General features: G+C 42.3%; 1 protein-coding gene across 6 annotated transcripts; it reads right to left on the minus strand.

The window, feature by feature from the left end:
- LRRC40 (leucine rich repeat containing 40) lies at positions 1–22,665 on the minus strand. 6 transcript variants are annotated; one of them, XM_021405214.1, is made up of 21 exons: positions 22,458–22,665; positions 21,908–22,089; positions 21,261–21,334; positions 20,268–20,397; positions 19,755–19,878; positions 18,785–18,927; positions 17,893–18,065; positions 17,504–17,594; positions 15,852–15,897; positions 13,835–13,943; positions 12,839–12,946; positions 11,194–11,304; positions 10,227–10,304; positions 9,376–9,561; positions 7,578–7,697; positions 6,234–6,370; positions 5,726–5,833; positions 4,249–4,329; positions 2,998–3,150; positions 1,477–1,609; positions 1–279 (listed from the first exon to the last, which is right to left on the minus strand). In XM_021405214.1, exons 1-15 carry the CDS (start codon positions 22,606–22,608, stop codon positions 7,592–7,594), a joined length of 1,812 nt encoding a protein of 603 aa, XP_021260889.1. In that variant the 5' UTR covers positions 22,609–22,665; the 3' UTR covers positions 1–279; positions 1,477–1,609; positions 2,998–3,150; positions 4,249–4,329; positions 5,726–5,833; positions 6,234–6,370; positions 7,578–7,591. The 6 variants fall into 6 exon arrangements, with proteins under 6 accessions (XP_021260889.1, XP_021260888.1, XP_021260886.1 ...); XM_021405213.1 differs by having other exon boundaries at positions 6,540–7,697; positions 22,458–22,664; XM_021405211.1 differs by having other exon boundaries at positions 6,508–7,697; positions 22,458–22,664.

Raw genomic sequence — 22,897 nt, forward strand, 5'->3', positions numbered from 1 at the left:
TATTGGATGAAATTTACTAATGTTCATTTATTTTCAATGCAAAGATATTATATGCCTTATGAAAATACCTGTACATATGCAGTGTGTATAGCTGGCTCCATACTAACGAGTGAAACTGTCGCTGCACAGGGTGAGCTATCGATAGCGGTACGGTCAGCCCCGGACCTAGTGTAACCAACCGGCACGGAGATGGGCTCACTTCCTTCTGGTGGGCACTTTCAGTTGCTTCCATGTGAACACACCAAGTGGACGAGCAGTGAGTTTAGACAGCTGTGGTTCCTAAACGGGAGAAGTTTGGGATGGGTGGCAGGAGAACTTCTTTTGTTGCTGCTGGTTTTATTATTCTATCATTGATTCGTTTGAAGTGACAGGCCCTCGACCTGCGTTGCCCATTTCCCCGGTGTTACGGTGTTCTGTATTTTTGCTCTGGCCCGGGCTCGCTACGTCCATTATCAGTATGGCTTCAGCCTTCACAGAACCCTTGAGTAATAGTCTCTAAAATGAATGGGGATTGATTCCACATACACAAAAAAAATCGTAGAAGAGTGGCACTGGCAGAGCACGGGAAGAGCTTTCCCACCAAAGTACCGAATTTGAAAACCCTTAAGGTAAAAATCCTCGTGCTGTTTTCAACGGAGACAGCACCAAACTGTGCCAAAGTGCTGCTGCCTCAGCAATCCAGGTGTACGCCACGCTGACAGCAAGGAGGTAAAACACAAGGAACGCTCCCACCAGGTGCTGCCGTGCGTGCTGCTGCCCACGGTCTGGCAATGGGCTGCAGGCAGAGCCAGGAGCTGCTCACAGGGTGCTGCCCACAGGCACCTCCTGACCACTAACCCTCAAACCTTTCTTCTCTCACTCTCAAGCACACGCTGACTGAAGTAATTAAGACTTCCAATTAAACTGACATGATGTCAAAAGACAACGGTGCCCCTTCTGTGCACCCTCTGTCTGTGTATGGGCCAGGTGCCTCCCACAGAGAAGCAGCCCATGAGTAAGTAAGAGTAGAACTGTCCTCCCGCGGCGTTGTGAAGCACCAGGTCTTTAATTGTCTGCACTCTTCCTTGTTTTTGGCTACCAGGAAGCACAGGAGAGGCTTGGGAGTGAGGCTTTTATGCTGGCATGTAAATTCCCTGTTATGTGGTTGTTTGCATCTCCCCTTTTAACAACAAGGGTTATTGAACTTATTAGTATATGAATGAACCGTAAATTCCAAGCTACTAACTTTTACTTAACCGATGCAAGTGCTCTTAGTGGAAGAGCTCCTGTAACTCCTGAGTGGCAACATGCTCCCAGATCCGCAGTGAGCCAGAGCTAATGCTGATCCTAAAATTTACTATTTGAATAAATGACTTGATGATAGTTAGAAAATAAATGTTAATAATGAATGCTTTCCAGTAAATGAAAATAGTCTTGATATTACAAGCTGAAGCTGCTTGCTGAAGTCACACGATCCAGGTTTGTTGTGTTGCTTACCCTGCTTTTCAGCTTTCCGTTTCTGTCACACAGATGTAATTTCAGAACGTCCCCTCAAACTGCTCAGGCTCTGCAGAGCCCATCTGCAGCTCTCCCCGTGAGCTGGCACGTCCCCATCCTTAAGTCCACTGCCCTTTAAGAGAAAATATCAGGTTATTCATCATCATGTTCAGAAAATTGTACCTCTGTAGGCTGTAGTTACGTTGAATGGAAATTAGGTACACTAACAGGTATTTATGCACCTAAATGCACTTTGGAGCTCCTTTTCCCTTTTCATACAGAAAAATCATTGTAATGGACGTGGGCACCCAGAGCCACGTGTGCACAGCTGCAGCTGTGCAGCCCACGGGCACCTTATGGCAGCACAGCCCCATGCTCAGAGCTTCCCTGTCACGTCTGCTTCCAGTAGGAAGGCAGAGTGCATTACTTCTGCAATTCTGCATCCTACTGTAAAGCTGTGCAGTGTGGGCGTGCAGAACAAGGAGCACACATCCCTCCTTCCCCGAGCAAAGCTACAGCACTTCAGCACATGGCAGCTGCCATGCACAGAGTGCTTTGGTAGCACCAAAACATAGCAAGGAGCTGCAGAGCTAAGGAGGCCTATAGCCAAGGAAGTGAACACAGGTGAGAATGGGTGAACTCTCTGATCTTCAGAGCTCGTTAATGCAGCGTTCTTTGCTTTGGTGGGTTTCTGCATGCTGAGTTTATGAGACTAAAGCACAGTGGCAGAATAAATCGAGGTGTGCAGAACTGTACGTCAGGATTGCTGAGTGCTTTCATTAATGGATTGTAATGAAAAGGAAATTACAATAAAGTTAAATTTGTGTAGTGGAGTGCCACTGTACCTTAGCCACAACTCCTGATTCTAGGAGGGATCTGGGATGAATTTGGCCTCCCAGCTGAAACATCAGCCACCACTGTCCAAATGACCCAATAGTTTCTTTTTAGTTTTTATTCAAATTGATAGAAGTGGTGTTTAGATACGAGTAATGCTATGAGCAATGAGACTTTAATGGGACTCCTTAGGGTTCCCACATTAGTCCTCCCAAATAACCTGCACCTTTTTCTTTCCCAGAACCCAAGATACACAACTATGCATGGCCAGGTTTGCCAGCGGGGCAACTCAGCTCTGTGCATGCTTTGCACATAAAAAGCCCATAAATATAAATACAGCTACATAGCAAGTGCTGGTGGTAGAGGACAGCTTATCCAGAGGTGAGCTCCACGTGAGGGTTCAGGTGTGTGTGTGTGTGAGGGAATTCTGATCAGGCAAGCACAGGCTCAGAGCTGCAGATGGTTTCCTTTCTCCAGGCTATGCAGCTCTCCCAGGCACACCATATGTTCTCCCATGTCAGCTATACAGGCACTCACTACCTTGTTTTTTAAGCTCCTCGTGGAAGCATTAATCTCAGCGGAACTGTGCCGGGTTCTGCTTTTTTAGATTTTTCGTGCAATAAACAACAACTGATCCTCAGGGAAGGGCTGGATTGCAGAAGGAAATCTGTGCTGGGGTTCTCTTACCATCATTCTGCAGCAAGTCTTAAGGAATTCGTGGTCAGTGTTGGGGCCTTCTCTGTGCTGCTGGTGGCACCTCGTGGGATCAGATGTGTCCAAATCCCAGGGCCCAGCTGCCCAGGAACGCATTTGCTGTTCTGCAGCCTTGTTACCTTTTGGCTATTAAGAAAAAAAACAAAGGAAAAAAATTAAAGAAAAGAAAGCTGCTCCCAAAATGCTTTTCTTATTTTGAGAAACATTTTTAAGAGAAGACCATAGGAAGCCTGTGGGACCTTTTAGTCCTAACAAATCAGTCACTGACCGTTATCTTTTGCAACTTTTATCAGGGTGTTGATTAACTACGAGATTTACAAGCCAGTTGTTCATAACAGCAAACTTCAGATCTGCTGCAATGCTTTCCAGAGCTAAGAGCAGGGTGAGAGCAGAGCCCTCAATCTGGATGCAGGGCATCCAGGGGACCACAAACACGCTTCCAGGTGTTGATTTATCGGGAATGCTCTGCCTGTAAGACTACTGATGCTGTTACGGGGGGCCTTTTTCTGAACATGAATGAAAAGACCTTTGAAACATTGCTCTAATAGCCATATTTTTAGCTGACAGATGGATAGCTAGAAGTTAAATCACCAGTGTTGTAGAACACCACTAATTTTCATGACCCAAAAGTTCAACAAAAAACTCCAGTACAAAGTGTCATGAAATCGGTTTGCTGTTGTTAGTAAGCACCTTGAATGTAAAGACTCTCCGTGGTTAATCCTCTCTTGGTTGTAATATAGCACTTAATTACCTTATGCAATGGGAAGCCTGCATATTTATAGATATGTGTATATATGTATATATCTGATGGAGATATATGCAACGGGAAATGCAAAGACAACTCTAAATGAAAACCACACCCTCGAACCCATTCACGTGCAGGGACTGGTACCTGGCCCGAGGTGGCACAGGGGCTGTTCTTGGGGAGCCAGACAGCAGCAGGACAGGGGCTGGAGTCTGCACACTGCCCAGCCCCTTGGGTGGGAGATAAGCACACGGGGATCTGTGTTCCACCATGGTGCAACCCCTGTCCTACACACCCAGGCAAGCCACATCAAACAGAAATAAAACAGAACACTAATACCAATTTGCCCAAATCCTAAACAAACACAGGAGATCGTAAACCTCAGCTGTGGCTGTGGGGTCACTTACCTACCTTACCAGATTTTACATTTAGAATTTCCAATTAAGAACAAACCAGTACCTAAAGCTTCAGCTTCTTACCCATGGGCTCTGGTGCCGTACTCACCCTCCTGCCTCAGCGTTCTCCTCCCAGGTCTTCTGCCTTCAGAATTTTCATTTAAACTAGTGCACAAAGATTTACAGCGTTATTTTCAGCTAATCAGATTTAAGGACCTATTTCATTTGCTAGCCTTGCTAGTACGAGTGGAATACAAAGTAACGATACAACTTTCAGGCCAGTAGTTTGGATAGGATACGGTTTGGTTTTGTTTTGAACACCTTTGGTTTGGGTACGCTGCAGCAGTGGCTTTGGCCACACGTGCAGTGCAGCACAGCAGTGACAGCAGAGGCCAGGCAAGGCGACCCATGCTCTTCCCGGGGGTGGGGGGAGCTGGGGGGAGCCAATGTGAACCTTCTCTGCAAAAGCCAATTTCAAAAGACGCTGTTTGTTTCTCCTAGAACTTCAGTAGGTTCTCTTAGGAAAAAAAAAAAAAAGAGCCTTTGCCAATCCTCTTAGCGGACAATTCATGCAACTATTCTAAAACTGAATGACATCAGTGCATTGTATCCAGAATTTACTTGGCCCTTGTATGGCTTTTCCTGCAGCACCACCGACCGAGCCACAGCCCTGCAGCACAAGAGGCTTCATCTTTGTAAATTGGGGCCTTCTTTGTCTCTTTGCTAGCATATGTGGCTTTACCCTGAAACCCTGCTCAGAACAAACACTTATCAGTTAAGTTTTCTACTCGTGAGTACTGTATCCAGTTCAAAACCAACAGCTTACTTTATTAAAAATTTTACCATTTTATAAAAGACATGTTTAATTATGATGGAGATGGCTGTATTGTAATTAATATTTTGAGATAATTGTGATTTTGAGCTTAAATTATATACAGAAAATGGTCATTTTTGTATGTGTTAAAAGATTGCTATATAACAAATGACTAACTGTACTTTTCAGTTTAATTACAGTATTAATGTAAATAAAGCTGAATGAAGAAATATTTACTACTTTATTAACATAGATTGTGAATGTACTTAATGTTTTTTGCAGTATAAAGACTTACTGAACTTGAAAGCTGCTTCATTTTATGTGCAAAAAGGTACTTCAAAATTATATTTTAAATCTATTGATTCAGTGCAATCAATTATATCGTCAGTTAATTTGCACACGCAGGTTGTATCCTTCCAGTTTTCTTTCATGTATGACACTTACCCGTAAGGTGCATATTGTGTTTAGAATGCATTTTGCAGATGCTTCTGTACATAAGACAAATACAGGGACTAAAACAATGCTGTGCAGTGTATAGCAGAGCCATTTTTCGGCTTTGGTGTACCCAACTTTTTCAGTATTTAAAAAAAGTGTTTTGAATAACATAAAAAAAAAAGTCTCTTTATTGTATAAATAATAAAAATGTCACCTTATTGTAATTCATTTTTGTCATCTTTTACTATTGGAAAGGACCTGAGTTTTCCAAATCACTGTTCTACAAGTGATGGAAAACAAGATGGCTGTTACCTCTGCATCTCTTAAGTGTTGTTCCAGAGCTCCCCTCCACCTCTAGCCTCAGCGATGTACGTTACAGCTTCAGCTGGATCTGCCAGCAAATGCAGTAGTGTTTCAGAGCTGTTTGAGGGAAAGAGGCCCTTTAATTACAGGACGCATCAGAGAAAGACCTGAAAACCGAGCGATGACGCTTGTTCAGCACGTCACTGCTGAACATGTGAGACACCACATGTGGTCAGGGAGTGACTGCACGCTGATGGAGAGCCCAGCACGTACTGCTTTTCATGGACTCCCACACCCGCCTCACACAGGAGAAGGAACCAAAGCGAGGGTCACAGGGCTGAGCTCAGCAGCAGTTCAGTCACCCACGTCAGCACAGAACAGCTCTTGACTTGTTCAACTCTAGAACAATTCTGGCTCTTAACCCCCATTCCTTTTGCACAGATCCGCTCCCGTGCATTTTTAACAGAAACACCTCTGCCCCGTTCCCCTCCCAGCACCCAGCTGCTCTCTCACCCACCTGCTGCCACCAGGTTCTCCTGGACATGTGGGCCAGGCCTGCTTCCCTTCTACTGGGTCGCAGCGCCGTGCTGCTGTGTGTGAGGGGCACCAGACGCCATCGCTCCTGCTGAAAGGTGCTCGCTAAGCTTGAAGACCCTGAGGAGAAGGAAGAGTGTTTTTACGTTAATTCTGGTCACATTCAAAACCTGCAAAGTTCAACTTGGAGCCATGTGACATTTTTCTGTGTTACAGCAAGAAGAGGTGGAGGAAATGAAAATGCTTTCATTCCATACCTTTTACTTGATAAAAAAAACACACAGCATACCCAGTTGGTGTCAGCTTGCTTTCCTACTGAGAATGGAAGAATGAGGTGTCGTTCTGTTCCTAGATACAAAGATGTCTTTTAGTTTTAGTTTAAAGCTTTTTGTTTTTAATTTGTGAAGGGTTTGCAATTAGTGGTCATACACAGAGACCCCAACTGCAGCACCTACACAGCACCCACAGCAGAAGCACTCAGTGCAGTATAAAAAGGCCAACAAACAAAAAACCTCAGCAGTGGAAATCCATATGGTATCCTGCTTCCATTCCATGTCCAGAGGCCTGTGAGAAGCAATGCAGCAGTCACAGGGTAACATCAAGTAACTCTTCCCTTTATATTGTTAATGCCCACGCTGCGTTACTCTTATCAACAGAGATCATTTTCACAGTCTTGAAGTGCATTTAAATCATGTTGGCTAAAAACTTCAGTTAGAGCACATTCTTAAAGATGTAGAAACAAAACATATATCCAACAGCAAACATTTATTGTTTCAGTGCAGCTACCAACATCAGCCACGTTTTGCTCACGTTCACACGGGACATGCACACAGTCTGCAGAACATTTCACACCGTATTCATCACGTTGTTCAAGGGTTCAGGCATTTCTCCATGCACAGACCAGCAACCATTGGTTTGAGGCAGTGGTGAAGAGAGACCAAAGACCCTACAGGAGATTATAAAACAGGCATACAAAAAATCAAAAAGCTTATTTCCCCCTTTTGCTCAATTACTTTGGTGTTTACAATTCTTAAAAAGAAAAAAACAGCTTAATTGTAGAAAAGCATTGTCTCCATTGCCAAACACAGCTTTCAACTGCATTCTTTCTTACAAAAAGTGTAAACATAGATTGTGATACCTTGAAATGCACTCCTGAGACATGCAGCCTTGAGTGGGAAATAGTTTGTTGGTGAATAATTTCATAACGTGCAAACTAAGAATAGTATTAAAAATGCTTTATGGCCCAACAGCTTACAAACAAGGAGGAAGGAATGAAATCACATCACATCAGAGAGGATGATACTCTGTTTTCAATTCAGAATCATACAGGGAAACAGCCTGTCAAGTAGGGATCCTGCTCCTGAGGTATTCCAGCACTGCAGCTGTTCCCTTGGCCAGAATGGCTGCTCGGGGAGCACGGAATGGGTTTCCTTCCAGAAGAAGTGTCCTAGAAAGACAGAGATGTGCAGTTATTTGTACATGGGCTTTTCCTTCTTGCAGCACGTTCATACACTGCATATGGGTATAAGAATCTTTTGAAATTCTTAAGCAAGTAAGTCATCTTTTGTTCTTCCACAATGATTTTAACCTCTGCTACCTTCATTCATACTAAGGTACCTGCTTTAGAGACAGCTGAATTTTAGTTTATGCTGGTAGATTAGTGGTGGTACATTACTGTAGTTGCACGATACACACATACCCCACTTCTTAAACAAGTCTCTGCCAAAATACAGAGTGAGAGAAAGAACTTCTGAAATACGTAAATCGACAGTAAAAGGGAAAAACTGTTACACTGCAATCTCTACTTTCAAGCTTGGCTGCTAGCTCACTTCGCACACTAAATTGCTGTGGAGGTTTTTTGCTTGTGTATGTTCAGGGAGGTTGTTTTATTTCTCACTTTTAAAGACCAGCAAGGAAGTATACTTTACAGGGGAGAACCACACTACGGCATCATTTGTTATTTTTGACAAGACAGACTAGTTATGCTTAGCTGTCTTTGAGGTACGTCATGTAAGAATACCGACAGCCATGTCTCTTTAAGCAAGCACTACGATCTGCAGAATGCTACCCTGTCTCTCTCTTTCACAGCAGCCTAAGTCACACACAGGTAAGGAGCCAAATGTATTTAGTGACACCCAGGGCTGTGGCTCACCCCCACCTGGCCAGCAGGCTCTGCAGTGTGTAATACACACAGCCACCATAATTGTCTTAGGCGTTGACATTAAGCTACACCAACCAATGTAACCTTCCAATTCCATTTTGCATACTTCTTTTAGAAATCCTGGCATTTTTCTTAATTCTTCCTATTTCTCATCCATAGCCAGTACACAAGAATGTATCCAGCTGATGTTCCTACCTAGAGAGCTGACTGGTCAAAGCTGCTGAGAACTCATCAAATAGCATTAGGTGTTGGATATGCTCTCCAAATGCAGACTGCCACAAGATATTACATACTATGCATCAAATTCTGGTAATAAATATGTCTGAATTCATTTCATTTTTTAAGATCCCTGATGACTTTTCTTGTCTTCATTAACGAAAACAGACTCATTGTCAAATGTTACCACTTCTGTTGTTAATTTTCTCCTGGGCCTTAGAACGGACCCTTTAAGTATAAAATCTTAAATCATTTTAGTAACTTCAGTTGCTAGCCTTCTAGCAACTCAGTTTTGGCAGAGGGCAGAAAAATGCCCACAGGAGGGGCAGTCCTAACACCAAGACAATTCTTGCTGCAAAGAGCAACCAGCCAAGCAAGGGGCTAAGCTAGGGAACACGTGCCTTTCAGAAAATGCAAAATTAAAGCTGGACTCTGCCAGATGTTGATTCTTACAGTTAAATTCCACTTTCAGAAACACTGAAGCAAGTTTTTGGGCATCCGGTCTTCCAAGCATGTTTCCATATTAACTCTGCAGTTTTATTTTTAAATCCTGAAACAACTCCTCCAATTTTCTACAGACTTGGGAAACTAGGGAAGGAACTGCACTGCTCTACAAATGGTAAGAGACACCCATTTTGTGCGCCGAGGCCTACAAACAAATTAGTGCCTTACCCTCTGACAAAACACGCTTTGAAGAAACCAGGCAAAATATGTTTCTATAGAACAAGTCACCACTTTAAATACCCACCTCAGAGATTCACAGTTTCCAAGCTCCGGTGGCACTTGGAGAAGGTCATTATTCTGAAGGTCCAGCGTCCCAAGCTTCTCCATCTTCTTGAGCTGCAGAGGGTCTATGGACCCCACCTGATTGTTACTGAGCAGGATGGTCTCCAGCGTGAGGATGCGGTAAAGGACACTGGGAAATACTTTAAGTCTTCAGAAGGAAGAAATGAAAAGTCAGAAATAGGGCAATCAATAAAACCAACAGCCTTTTAAATGAGACAGTATTCCAGCATTGTTTACTGAAAGTAAATATTTACACGTGCTGCTGTTTAAACTGATTATTTTAGTATCTCGCACAGAGTGAAAAAGCTGGGTGGAATTTGCTCTGTGACAGCTCAGCACCTGTAAGAGAACTACAGAGCAGCCATTTTGCAACTGTGAATGACAGCTCGTGTCACACAGAAAGTGACTGCAGCTTGAAGGAGAGAGCAGTGTGAGAACAGCGGGACTGCTCAGGGACACCACTCCCCTGCTATTTTTCCCATCATCCAGAACTGATGTATTATGGGAGCTACAGGGCAGTCCTGCTGGCATCCACTGCTGTTATATTGTTCACAAGACTGTTTAATCCCTTCTTCAACCTGTTTCTACTGTCTCTCTCCAAAACCTGTGACAGAAAAGTCCAAAAATATACCACCATATACCATGAAATATATAAAATATACCAAATATACCACCATACCATGTAAAGAAGCACACTCCCTTCAACTGTTTTAAGCCCACAGTTAGCCGAAGCCCTTTCTCATTCTTACTTCAAATTAAAATTACATTGAATTCTTTTTATTGTTATTAAAAAAAACTTCAGTAGTTGCTCACCTATTAAAAGATAGATTTATTACTTGTAGTCTTGTCAGTGCCTCCATTTCCTCAGGTAAAGATGTCAAAACATTATTTCTGTGTACCAAACGAAGACAAACAATAATCACCAACTGCTAAGAAGTTTTAGGGAAGAATTCACACAAACAGAATGCCCACGTTTACTGGTGCTACCAAGTTCTTTTAAACCACTCAGTTGCTTCATAACTGGATCGAGTTGGTGAACCAGGTTTATAATCCCATGTTTGCCAGTAAGGAAACATAAAGCCTGTTCTCTAAAGATTCCCAAACATTTCTAAGCACTTAATTCCAGAAACATGCCTGGCAGTTCAGCTACTTGGGTTTCAGAGGAAAGTTCAAGAAACAGTCCAATGGTGGTGCCAAGGTGAATGGCTAAGATAACTCTATACCTCTTGAAAATTCACTGATCCTACTATCCACTGGCTCCAACTCACTCCTTTACAGCCACTGTTACTGCAGGGCTTCCCACAGCAGGAAACCATTCAGGAGCTTCCTACATACAAAGAAGACAGCTTTGTATGGACAAACAAGGAATCCCTTGAGTGTGACATAAGAAGAGTCATCACAGGAAAATTATTCATTAAAAGATGCTCCAGGTAGAACACCTGAGTTGACCGTAATACTGCCCAGATATCCTCCCAGATTTCTTTTCCATTTCGTTTTTAAATATCTTCTTAACATCTCTGAGAACCTTTTAACGAGTGAGACAAGACCTTTCACCACAGCAAGTCTTAGAGCTTGCCCATTTTTTGGTGAGTTTTTCTTTAACCAATGCCTAAATCTAGGCCACTTGCAATTTCAGATGTGCTGGTCATTCCGCTGGCAGGGAGCCCTTCTGGGAAATGAAACATTATTTCAGTACTGCTATTCCACCGCAACAGATGGCTGGTTTAAAGAGGCATGAAAACGAGTCACTGGGAAAGGAAGTCCAACACTCATCACAAACCTGATATCCAAATGTGTCAATTTATGAAGTGTGCAGAGCTCCAAGGAAACGGAAGAGATTTTATTGAAGCCCAAGCTGACATCGCAAACTGAGTCTTTCAGCTCCACAATCCTGAAATCCAATATGAGTGTACTTTTACTACAGAAGCTCACGTTTGCATTCCAAGTTACTGAAAAAAAAATTGCTTTATGCTAGAAATCTACAGATCAAGGAATTTCCTATGGTTCTTGACATTACAGAAGCCATTTTGGAAGTGGAAACTTTATCTGTGAAAACTGCCTTACACTTGATGTAGAAACAAAGCTCAGAATCATTTTTCTAAAGTTAGCAGAAGAGTAAATTTTCTCTCACTGATTAGGAGAGTAAGTTTTGCTAAGAAGGCCTACTCGCTTAAATGCAGTAAGAGAGATTTCAGAAATTATGGCACAAGTGGCCATCACTGCCATCTCCTGTAAATGTCTCAGCAAAAATACTATCCATCCTCTTCATGCAGTCCAACAGCAAGAGGCTGTTGCTTTATTACCATCTTTTGTTTCTGTTCCACGCTTGTGCTATCACAAATTGCAGGAAACACAGCTTTTACTGCATCTTGTAAAAGGAATACTATATCAAGATGCTTTGATGTGATGTATTTAAAAGCTCAGAAAGTTAGCTGCTGAATCTCTGTAACAGAACTCCTGTTGTAACGCTAGAAGCAAAAGGCAATTAAGCAAACTAAATATCCACCTCTCCCATCTGGATTGCCACTGAATTCCGTGGCACCCAGCAGTGCAAACGCACCTACACCTCACTCCCCGCTGAGCACAGGAGCCTCTAACAGAGCAAACAAGCACGGGAGGCTCAAGCATTCCTTCACCAAATTGTACCGAGAGATTTCCCTCTATGAGAGACAGCAGCTTGTCAAGTTCTGTGTGATAAAGCCTAATTGTTCAGCACATCTGTGTCCAAGAATTAAAATAAGTCACCCCCACAAACACAGTGGTATTTTGAAAAATGAGCTTTCGTGATGTTCTTAGGCTTACAGAATGCAGCGAGCCTCCTCCCTGCACAACACCAGTATTTGCAGCCATTGCTGCTAACAGAGTGTTGTGTGATGGGGCAATACCTATCAAGCACAACGGCATGGAAATTGTTCAGGCTTCCTTAAAAAAAAAAAAAAAGCTATGTGAAGAAAGTGAATTCTAAGAGGACCTCTTCTCTAGTACAAAGCTATCATTTCACAAAGTTTACACATGTATTATGTTCATATGAGAGGACCACTTTGTAGAGAAAACAATACTAGACCGTAGTTAAGTACAGCACTTGATTATGATGAGAAGTCACAGTGGAGTCTGCCCTTAGTCATTTCAATAACACTTAATAGCGCAGTACAAAAGACAACATACAATGAAAGCACTGCTGAATACAGCCAAGCTTCACTGTACTGAGATCTTCATGCAAACGAATGGACCCTCCTGCAAGCCACTCACACTAGAAATGCCAGCATATTATTCAGCATCCCTATTATATTCTGTGTGCGTTTGTGCACATACAGAGGAAAAAGTGTAAATACCCTTCATTGGGGAAAAAAACCCAAACAACACAAGATGCTAAGGAATAAAATAGAAGAAAAGCAGCATGTAAAGAATGATCTCTACAGAAGTACCTTGGAGGAATGGCAGTCAGCTGGTTCTTGCTGAAGTTGACACTGGTGACAGGATTGCTTCCGACCGCGTTGAACATGTCATCAGGAATCGCAGCTGCCTGCTTCTCACTGAACAATGAAAAGCATTTAGCTCAGTAATACAAACAAGTTAATCACCTCTTATTTACTAACAAGACATCTTTCAGAAGAAAGATGAGCAGCAGAATAGATACATACGTATCTACAAACTGAGGTCCTCAAAGGACTGTTAATGAAAAAGCTGACTGATCGCTGCACCATGTTACATGTCACCCAGGCAATAATATCATTTCACCATGACAATCTGATCTGTTACCTGGCTTAAGAACACTCATTAAGCGCTGGGTTAGGTCACTACCTTAGCACACATGCCATACATTGGGCCAGGATCTGCAGCAGGTTGGTGTTTAACAGCTTTTCCCCTCAGTTCAGAAAATATTCCCCCACAGAGATGTGCAGCTCAGGTAAGTACTGAATTTGGACTTTCTGAACATTCATGGTGACTAAAGCCATCCCAACCCTTTCACTGCAGTCATGTCCTTCCTGCATTCCAGCTCTCTGCAGGACTGGGCATTTTATCTGGCAGTTCTCAGCAAGCATGGTTTTCTGACCCTTTCCTAAGCTAACAAGTTAAACTGTTAGTTAATTTAAGAATGAACTGAAAATATACCTCCTGTGAGAGCTTTTGAGACTTACTGATACTAAGTAAGGAAGCAAAAAAAAAAAAAAAAGGCACCTGCAAGGATTAAGTATTTCAGTGAGTTAAAAGCAATGGTACTGTGAAACATACGACATTAAAAAAATAAAAAGAGCTGCAATTCAAATCTGCCTGCACCTGAACACTCAAACTGAAGTGCAAAATGCATAAGTACAGCCAAATTTGCAGACAGTTTGGTATATATCATTAAGTTAATTAAAAAAAACTGCAGGAAAGTTTTCTTCCTGCTTTAGAAATAGGTGGTATTTCAAACCACATACCTATATTCCAGTAATTTGAGTGTTGTTATGGCATGCATGTTAATCCTTGACTCGCTTGGGAGAGTCATGGCTGTCACAGGAGGCTCTTCGCTTGGGCTGGTTACGTCATCTGGAAGGAACACATAACAGTCACACAAACCACAGGCTGCACTCAGGTGTGCCCTGCACAGCCTAGGAGGAGAGCTGCAGAGTCCCTTGTCACCTGTGGTCTCTCATTTTAACTCTTCCTGTCTTCTAGACTGATTGCATATAATCTGATCCATATTATGTCGAGGCCTTTCTAGCAAGAGGATTTTGTAGTTCGGGGTTTCTGGATTTGGGCTGTTTGTGGGTTGGTTTTTTTGCCTTTTAAATGTGGCAAGGGAAAGAGTTGACTTGGATTTTGAAATAAGTAGGTCACACAACAACACAGCTGCCACGCTAGCTGTTACGTTAGGCAGTCACCTCCAAAGGGCGGGGAGCTAGAGACAGTGATAAACAGGTACGGCCGGCAAGAAGTGATCCAGGTCACCTATTTCCAGAACAGCCAACCTGACCACAATCTTAGTTAAAACATTTATAAAAACCTTCATAACACTCTTTCTAGAGTTCCTTCTGATTACTCTCTACAGTACTCTCCACATGAAAAGCTTGTTGGCAGAATGAATACCTAAGAAATGAAAAACATTGTTCTGCATACCCAGGCTGTGGCACCACCTCCTAGGAGCTCACAAGCCCTTCAGCAGGGTGAAGCTTAGCTAGAAGCCCAAACATATAAGTCTAACTTCCACTGAAAGAAACCACCAAAACTGCAGGAAATTCAGCAGCATTCATGAATTAAAGCCTACCAAATCTTGCACTGATGCCCAACTAGTAATTCTTTCATTGAGGAAGACCAACAAGGTTAGAGGCACTTCTTCAATTTAAGCCTCTACATGCATAGGTCTGTTTCTGCTCCTGGTTTAGCTCCCTCTTAAATGCTCAAAGAGCTACAATAATAACACAAACACTAAGATTCATGCAAGACTTTAGCTTATTTTACCATCCCCAATATAAAAACTATCATAGGCTAGCAGATGAGAGTTTGAGTATGTACTCAAGCACCCAACTCCTTTTTGCAAAGTTAATAATGCATTGGATTTGCAGGGAATCAGACATTTCAAAGCCATTTTACACGCTGCAGTAATCTAATTAATACTGCCATCCTCTGGCAGATGGAGAGAAAGCCCACTCACAAGTCACCCATATCATTCTCAATACAGTTTTCCTATGTGTAACATCAAGGCCCTCCCTAAATTAAGAGGTTAAGCATTTTTTGCCATTTAAGCACAGCATAATTACTTCCATGCTGTATGTTTAACTTCACCAGTGAACTGTCATCTTTCCTATTTCATGTCTTAAAATCAGAAAAAAAATGAGTATTTCCAAAGGTGAAAGAAAACCCTGTTTTGAGAAGATTTTCTCTCCTCCGCATAAATAGGCCAGGATTCAAATTCTGTTTAAAATAACCCATTGCTTTCTCCCCCAGGCTTTTTATGTTCTTAGTCAGCTACACGGTGGAGTTGATGGCACCAGCATGGCCCTGAGGCTGCCTTTCTCATGCCTAATTTCTGGCAATCACAGGACTGTGCAGCCCATACTACAACGTGAATGAACAACACGCATTACCTTTGTAAAAGTCTCACCCACCCTTCTACACTGTGACAAAGCCAAGAGACAGCAAGCTGAAGAGAAAGAATTTGTTATGGAAATTTCCCATGATGTTCAAGGAAAAAAAAGCAATGAACAACTTGAATTCTTCATCCAAAACACATAAAGGGACCAGGGTAAAATACTTAACATTGCTTTTTTAAGTGATGACACTCCATAATGTTATATTATCCAATAGAGTAAGAAAAAGAACAGCACAGAAATATAAGAGCAAATCATTGAGCAAAGAAACCTATCAATGCAGGATAACTGGAGGAGACTGGCTTCTAGTTCGTTTTAATTTCTTAGAAAGATTCTCGCTAAGATGCCATGCAATAAAGCAACATACCTTGGATTCTGCTTCTCAGGTATTTCAGAAGTTCCTGGGTGCCTTTCTTTAAGGAAAAAAAAGAAGAAGAAAAGAAAGAAAGAAAGAACAAAATATCAATATGCATTCACCAGGCAGTATTTACACAGCTGCTCTGACAATGAAGAATGACAATTTCAGTCACACAGGTGGAGCTCATAGCACAGCTGGTTACAAAAGCTACCTAACAGCTCCTGTAGACAAAGCCTATTTGCAATAGCTTATGTACTTGCTTGTTTAGAATTTTATTTTCTCCAGTTGACAATTCCCAGCCCCACATTACTACCTTAGGCTCCATGTTTTCAGCTTTTCATCTAAAGTAATTTGGCCAGCTCCAAGAGCAAGGAAGAACTGTTCAAATGAATTCAGCCTTCTCTTAAATAAATCTCTAGCACAATTATGCTTTGAAGAAGAAATCTACTATTTGTCATTGAAATCGACAGTTCAGTGCTTTGGATTATCCTAAAATTTGACTGGCAATCCTCTCACAGCAACTTCTACTGGTCAAACCCAGTTACTATCTGCATGATCTCCAGGTAATTATACATAATCTCATCCTAGTTTTATCCTAAAACAAATGGGCTGGACTTCCTTACGATACTGCGCATTTCTCCTTCAAGTTTTAGAAGGAGAGACTGAACTAAAGCAGTGAGTATGAACATTTCTCCTTCTAGCTGACATTTACACTACATGTGAGACTGATCTGAATGCAGAGGGGATGAAGAGAATGTGGAGGAAGGAAAGAAAGGAACTCTTGTGAGGAAATGTGGTGAAACTGGACAAAAACAGAGGAAAGAAGATAGAAGAAGAGAGGCTGCAGTGCATACAGCGCTCACTTAATCAGATACACATTTTCTCCCTTACTTCTAACACAGATTACAAAATTTCATTTTAATAGAGGACAGTCAATGCTGTTTATTTTTAGAGAATTTGAGTGCTTTGTAAACATTTATTTTATAGCACTAGCAAAAGACAGAATTAATATATACCACTATTGAGAAGGGCCTGCTGGGATAAAAATAAAAGAATTCTATAGCAGCAGTGGTGCCCGAGATCCAGCCTCCCTGCTGCCCATGGACTTGTTCCTAATGCATAATTCCCACCTTCACTTTGTAGGTTATCCATAAAAAAAACACTGTACATGATACTGTCATTGCTCAAAACACACTTGTCAGCAAATACTCTTTGGAAACTGAATCCTAGATCTTTAATTCAGGCAAGCAGGAAATGAGAAACAAAAATCCATGCTCATCTAGGAAAACCTTCACATAACGTATCTGCCTAGCACTGCAATGGGCTGTGACTTGCAGCGGGATTAGGCAGCAGACAGCTGCTGGATCCTTCTTTCCCCAGACATCTGCTGTTTCATTTGTAATATATATCACAACATCTGTAGCAAATCAGAAACAGGTCTTAGGAAGTGACGACCTGCTTTATTCCACAGTGCTCACGATGTTATGCATCGCATCAGAACCCGTGGGAACAGCAACAGAATCACACAAACAAAAGTGACGGATTGAAGCTGAACAGGCTACTTCGACTCGACGTGTTTTCTAACCACGTTTTCCTACACCACTTAAATAATGTACGTCTGCATCACCACCAGCTTTTGTGTACTATCTAAACGTGCTTACTTGCAGAAGGTCTCTTCGAATGGTTCTCAAAGGATTTCCCTCTAATGCCAGGAATTTCAACTGAGAAAGGTTCCCCAACGTGTAAGGCAATCTGCAAATGGAAACAACCCATTTCAGACCAGAGCTGCTTCAATACAAATCCCCAAGCACTGGCAATTGTTTGCCAGATGGCCTGGTATTCTGAAGCTTGGATTCCAACAAAAAGATACAGAATATATCACATTTAAGAAAGGCATAGTGCAACCGTAACATTTACAAAACACAAAAACAGATCCTTCATTTCACAGTCCAGGCCTTTTTTAATTACTGAAATACATCACCTATAGAACCAGCCATCCACAGAAGCCATGAGCAAGGCCTCATCACAGACACGTGCATTTTTTTCTTACCTACTGATATCATTGTTGGCAAGGTCGAGTCGCTCCAATTTCTGAAGTAGAGTAATTTCGTCAGGAACTGATTTTATCTTGTTGTCTCGGAGTTCCAGCACTGAGAGGGAATTCAGATGCTTAAGACTTTCTGCATTTAATATTTCAATCTGATTTTCACCAGCATGTAATTCCTATGGAGACAAAGATCACTCACAGTTCCAAATGGCTTTTTAAATCAAGAAGAGACATTTGCTGCTGGATGTGCTATATAAATACAGAGCTTCACACACCAGCAGGAATTGTGGAAGAAAATGCTGGAACAGCTTGGGACTTTAAGTGCCAAGTTCAGAGCTATGCTGAACTACAGAATCCACATTCTGTGATGGATTTGGTTATTGATCATGTACCCAGTGACATCATTAGGCCAATCGAATGTTTCTATTCAATGAGTAACACATTTCTGATATTTTCAGACAAGCAATTTGCAATTGTAAACATAAGGAAAATGAAGGCTACAAAATATCTGAAGGCTGTGACTCTTTTGAATGCTTACTTTCTCTGCAGGTACAAAAAAAAAAAGTGAATTTATTCATAAAATGTTCCTAGAGATACAACACAACTGTTGCAGGCGATATTACACCTAATATTTGAGTCATTCTTCTCCTTGAATGCCTTTTTTACTTTCCAAATCTGAATACTGCTATAAAGTTGTCTTCCAAATGCCATTAAGACAGATCATTATGGACAGTAGGAATAAATGCAAATGGGTTATGTGTTAAACAGAGCTCTACACACAGATTTATTAACTTCTGGTCACAGCAATTCACGATAACTTGTATGTGAGCTAACAACCATTATTCCAGAAGCTCACTGCAAACACATTTACATAGCCCCACTATTCAAACCTTACCTTCAGTAATTTGCACGAAGGAAATTCTGGCAAGGAACGCAATTTGTTTTTTCTCAGATACAGCTGTTCCAAAGATGCCATACTTGCCAATTCAGAAGGTACAGTTTCCAGGTAGTTTTTAGTACAATCCAGTTGTCTTAAGCCTACAGAATAACAAAAGAAAATAAAAATAGTATTCTGCCAAACTATTGATACTTTTTTTTTTTTTTTTAAGTAAGCCTAAGAACATATTGTCACATCCAAACTTTGGAAGAAATCAAATCATTTGGCATCAGCACTGCTGAAAGCAAGACATTTGCTTTTCATTTCTTCTTCACAAGACATTCTGGAATGCCTTCCATGACACTGCCAAATACTAGCTCTTGTTTGGAGTACAGGACTGCAGGTAACAGGAAAGGTTAGGGCTAATGTCACAGACCATCAGAAAGCTCTGCAGATAGTTTCTGTAGCACTTCCAAAAGCTGGCAGCCTACGACCTGTTCCTACAGATCTGCCACAGCTATTAGAATACGTACTGAAACTGATGTGAACATCAACATCAGCAAGCTTGGTATTACAATAACAAAAGTTAACTTCTATCACTGACCTTCACCCTGCCCTCTCTTTCTAACGAATCCAACTAGCTCTTATTTATGCTTTATTTTCCACTTAAAATATGCACTAAACACTTGTCAAAGTGCTCACTGCAGTTCTAAGGTTAATAACTTCAAAGCAGAACAGTAATCCTTACATTTTTCTAATAGCTCCCTGAGCGTTTGTCAAGTAATATGAACCACAGGAGGACTTAAGTTTGATACATGGGAGCTGTAGTAACTATTTTTTTTTTAAATAATTCTAAGCTAGTCCTCTTGAGAATACTTTAAATTCTTCAGAACCTACTTTCTTAACCTGGAATAATATGCAACGTATTTCTGAATGTAACTACAGAACTGGCTGGCTGACATTTAACAAGCCAAGGAAACAAATTTACGTTTCATTGCACTGATATCTGCAGGCAGGCTCTTGAGTTGATTAGAGGCCAAATTGAGTCGCACCAAGTTAATGAGCAAAGCAAAACTTGTTGGAATGTCTGTAAGATGATTGTTGGACAGATCCTGAAGGGTAAAAAAAGAGAAAGAGGTTATAAATAGAGATGTTTAAAATATCCCATGGGTACTGTTGGTGCAAAGTTAATTACTGGCAGAAGATTCAAACTAGATTGCTGACATCTTCAGGATTTCCCTGGTAGAAATGCGAATGGAAGAGACAAGTCTCCCATGACAGGCAGATCACAAGGGACTTGATTTTTCTAATAATATTTGGAAAATCCAAATCAAAACTTGGTTGCAAGCAAACACACAAAAACATAATAGCTGATAAGCTCTGTAAATTATTAAAATATTCATATGGTTCTAAGACTTTTTTTTTTTAATTAGCAGTAGCGAAACATAGATAGCTTGATGTTTCTGAACAAGTAAGTATTTTTCAAGAAGTTATAATTTACCAATTCTTCTAAACTGACAAGCTGCCCAAATCCATCCGGCAGGTGGCTCAGCTCGTTGTGTTGAAGAAGAAGGCTCTTCAAATGGGACAACTGCATCAGCTCCTCTGGGATACTCTTCAGTTTGTTGTGGCTAGCATTAAAACGTGGAAAACAAAGGGAAATAACAATTGGTAAGAAGTTTTAAAGAATATAACCAGAAATAGAAACTTCTGCTACACATGATGCCGTCCAAACTAGAGCTACAACATGCACAACCATTTGAGATGCAAACTCTTTAGACCCCAGAACAAATATGAAGCATATCCAGCAACAGATGCACCTGATATTCTGCTGTTGGCACAGACCAACTGTTCACTACATCTACAAAACATTTCCACATCACAGCGTGCATGTAGGTATGCTGTCCAGGACACCATCACCTTTAAGAAAATCTCTCTCTTACAACTATTACAGCCCTTTGGAATGGATTAGCTGCCTAAGAGAAAATAAATTTCTTTGTTAAAGAACACTTTTCATCCTCATCTGAATCTACAATATTCCAGCTGCATCTAATATTTGTTTATGATATAGTTCACAGACAAAAAAGAAACATACTCTCTCCCCGTGCAAACTCATAACATTACTCCTGTAAACAGAACAACATGAACCTTCCAACCTGAATGGTATCTACAGCTATTCCCAACATATATTATTCATGAAAAAAGCATTTTGACTCCTTCAAAACAAAGCTTCCATACTGAAGAAAACGAATACTGATACTACTTTTGTGAGTATTCAAAGTATCAGTATTCAGCTTCCAAGTAAGGCTGTGACTTGAGTATTAGTCAAAATTATCTTAACCTAAGACCATCAATTTTGATCTAAAACATATAATGCTCAAAACATTAATACTCCCTATTTAAAAAAAAATTAACTTTTCCAAAATAAAATTTGTTTTACTACAATCTCTCATTCACACCTTGAAAATCAGTGCTCTAATCTTGTAACACGTACCTAACATCAAGCTTCTGAAGATTTTCTAATTGTCCTAAAGCAGAAGGAAGGGAAGTCAGCTGATTATCATGAACCTGGAAAATAAAAGTTTTGGAATACTTACTGAGTTGCACCTTGTAGGTTTTCTTCCACCCACTCTACAACAAACCAAGCAGAACTAATGCACAGAATTATTACACCTGTGTATGTCCTCAGTACCATTCAGTCCACAACCAACACCTGTGTATGCTCCTCAGTACTACTCAGTCCACTACCAACACCTGTGTACATTCCTCAGTACAATTACCAACAGCAGCACTGCAGCTGCTAATCTAGGAAGGTTCTAGTCAATTGAGAGTAAGCACTGAGAGACTAAATTATTTGATATGATGTGTGCAGAAGCATTTTAAACATGGCTGCATCCAGCAACAGTTCTTTCAGTGCCTGTGATGAAACTCCCTAGATCTTTCTACACAACAATACCCATTGCCTGTGTATAAACCAGTGTACCATCAGGGAGACGTGGAACAGCCCTTTAACCTGAGAATGCACCAATGCTGCTTCTACACATCCACCACTGCAGGAAACGGAAAACAAGGATCTAGAACTATGTTGTCCCACATCCTACAGCGAGACTGATCTCATTGTAATGGGATCCTGGTACATACATCGAGATGGGTGAGCGCGGGCAGCAGCCTGACGTCCTCAGACAGGCACTGCAGCTGGTTGGAGGCCAGGATCAGCTTGGTGAGGTCTGTCTGCTCCCACCAGCGGTCTGCAGCACCGAAGGAGAGGTTCTGGTGGGCTTCCTCCGGGGTGTCCAGGTTGATCCGCCACACATGCTGGGGCACTGCAAGACAAAACACGGGGCTCAGCCAAAAGCTTCTTACACTGATAGTCAAACCGCCAGTATCAGCAGTTTTCAGATATAAACACACACAGTTACTTTTACAGAGAGGTTTTCCCAAAGCTGACAATTCTAAGTGCATGTAAGCAGCGATTACAAGGTGGAGATCGGCCAGCAACAGCAAAAACAAAGTGGGCAGGGAATATTCATCGCAGCCCTTTTTTTCCGTTTATCAAAGAAAGCGAAAAGCACCGAGCCCACTTCCGAGCACCCTCAGCCGGGACACAGAGAGCAGCCTGCCACAGGCTCCCCGGCTCCCCCAGCCCCGCCCGCAGCACGCCGCCTCCACACGCCGGACTCCCCACGCTCACCCTCGCCGAGGCCGCGGCCCGCCAGGTTGAGCTGCCCGCTCTTCCTGGCCGCCCGGATCAGGCCCTGAGGCACGGCGGGGCTCTGCTCCTCCGCCGCCCGCCTGAAGCCGGCACGAGGATCCGCCGCCCGCCCTCTCCGAGCCGCCGCCATCCCGCGCCGCAGCCCTGAGCCCGGCTGGCACCGCCCCGTCGCGGGCAGAGCGGGCGGGGCTCCTCAGCGGGGCCGGGCGCCTGCTGGTGGGGCTCCGTGCCGGGCGCGGCCCGCCCGCTGCCGCCATTTCCCGGCCGAAATGGCCACGCCGAAATGGTGTCACGGCGACGGACGGGGAGAGCCGAGCCGGGGAGCAAAGCCGGCTTGTGGCAGAGACTGAGGGAGCTGGGGCTGTGCAGGCTGCAGAACACGAGGCTGGAGAGACCTCACTGCTCTCTGTAGCTCCCTG

Source organism: Numida meleagris, chromosome 7, assembly GCF_002078875.1.
Source record: "Numida meleagris isolate 19003 breed g44 Domestic line chromosome 7, NumMel1.0, whole genome shotgun sequence".
NCBI classification, from domain to species: Eukaryota; Metazoa; Chordata; class Aves; order Galliformes; family Numididae; genus Numida; species Numida meleagris.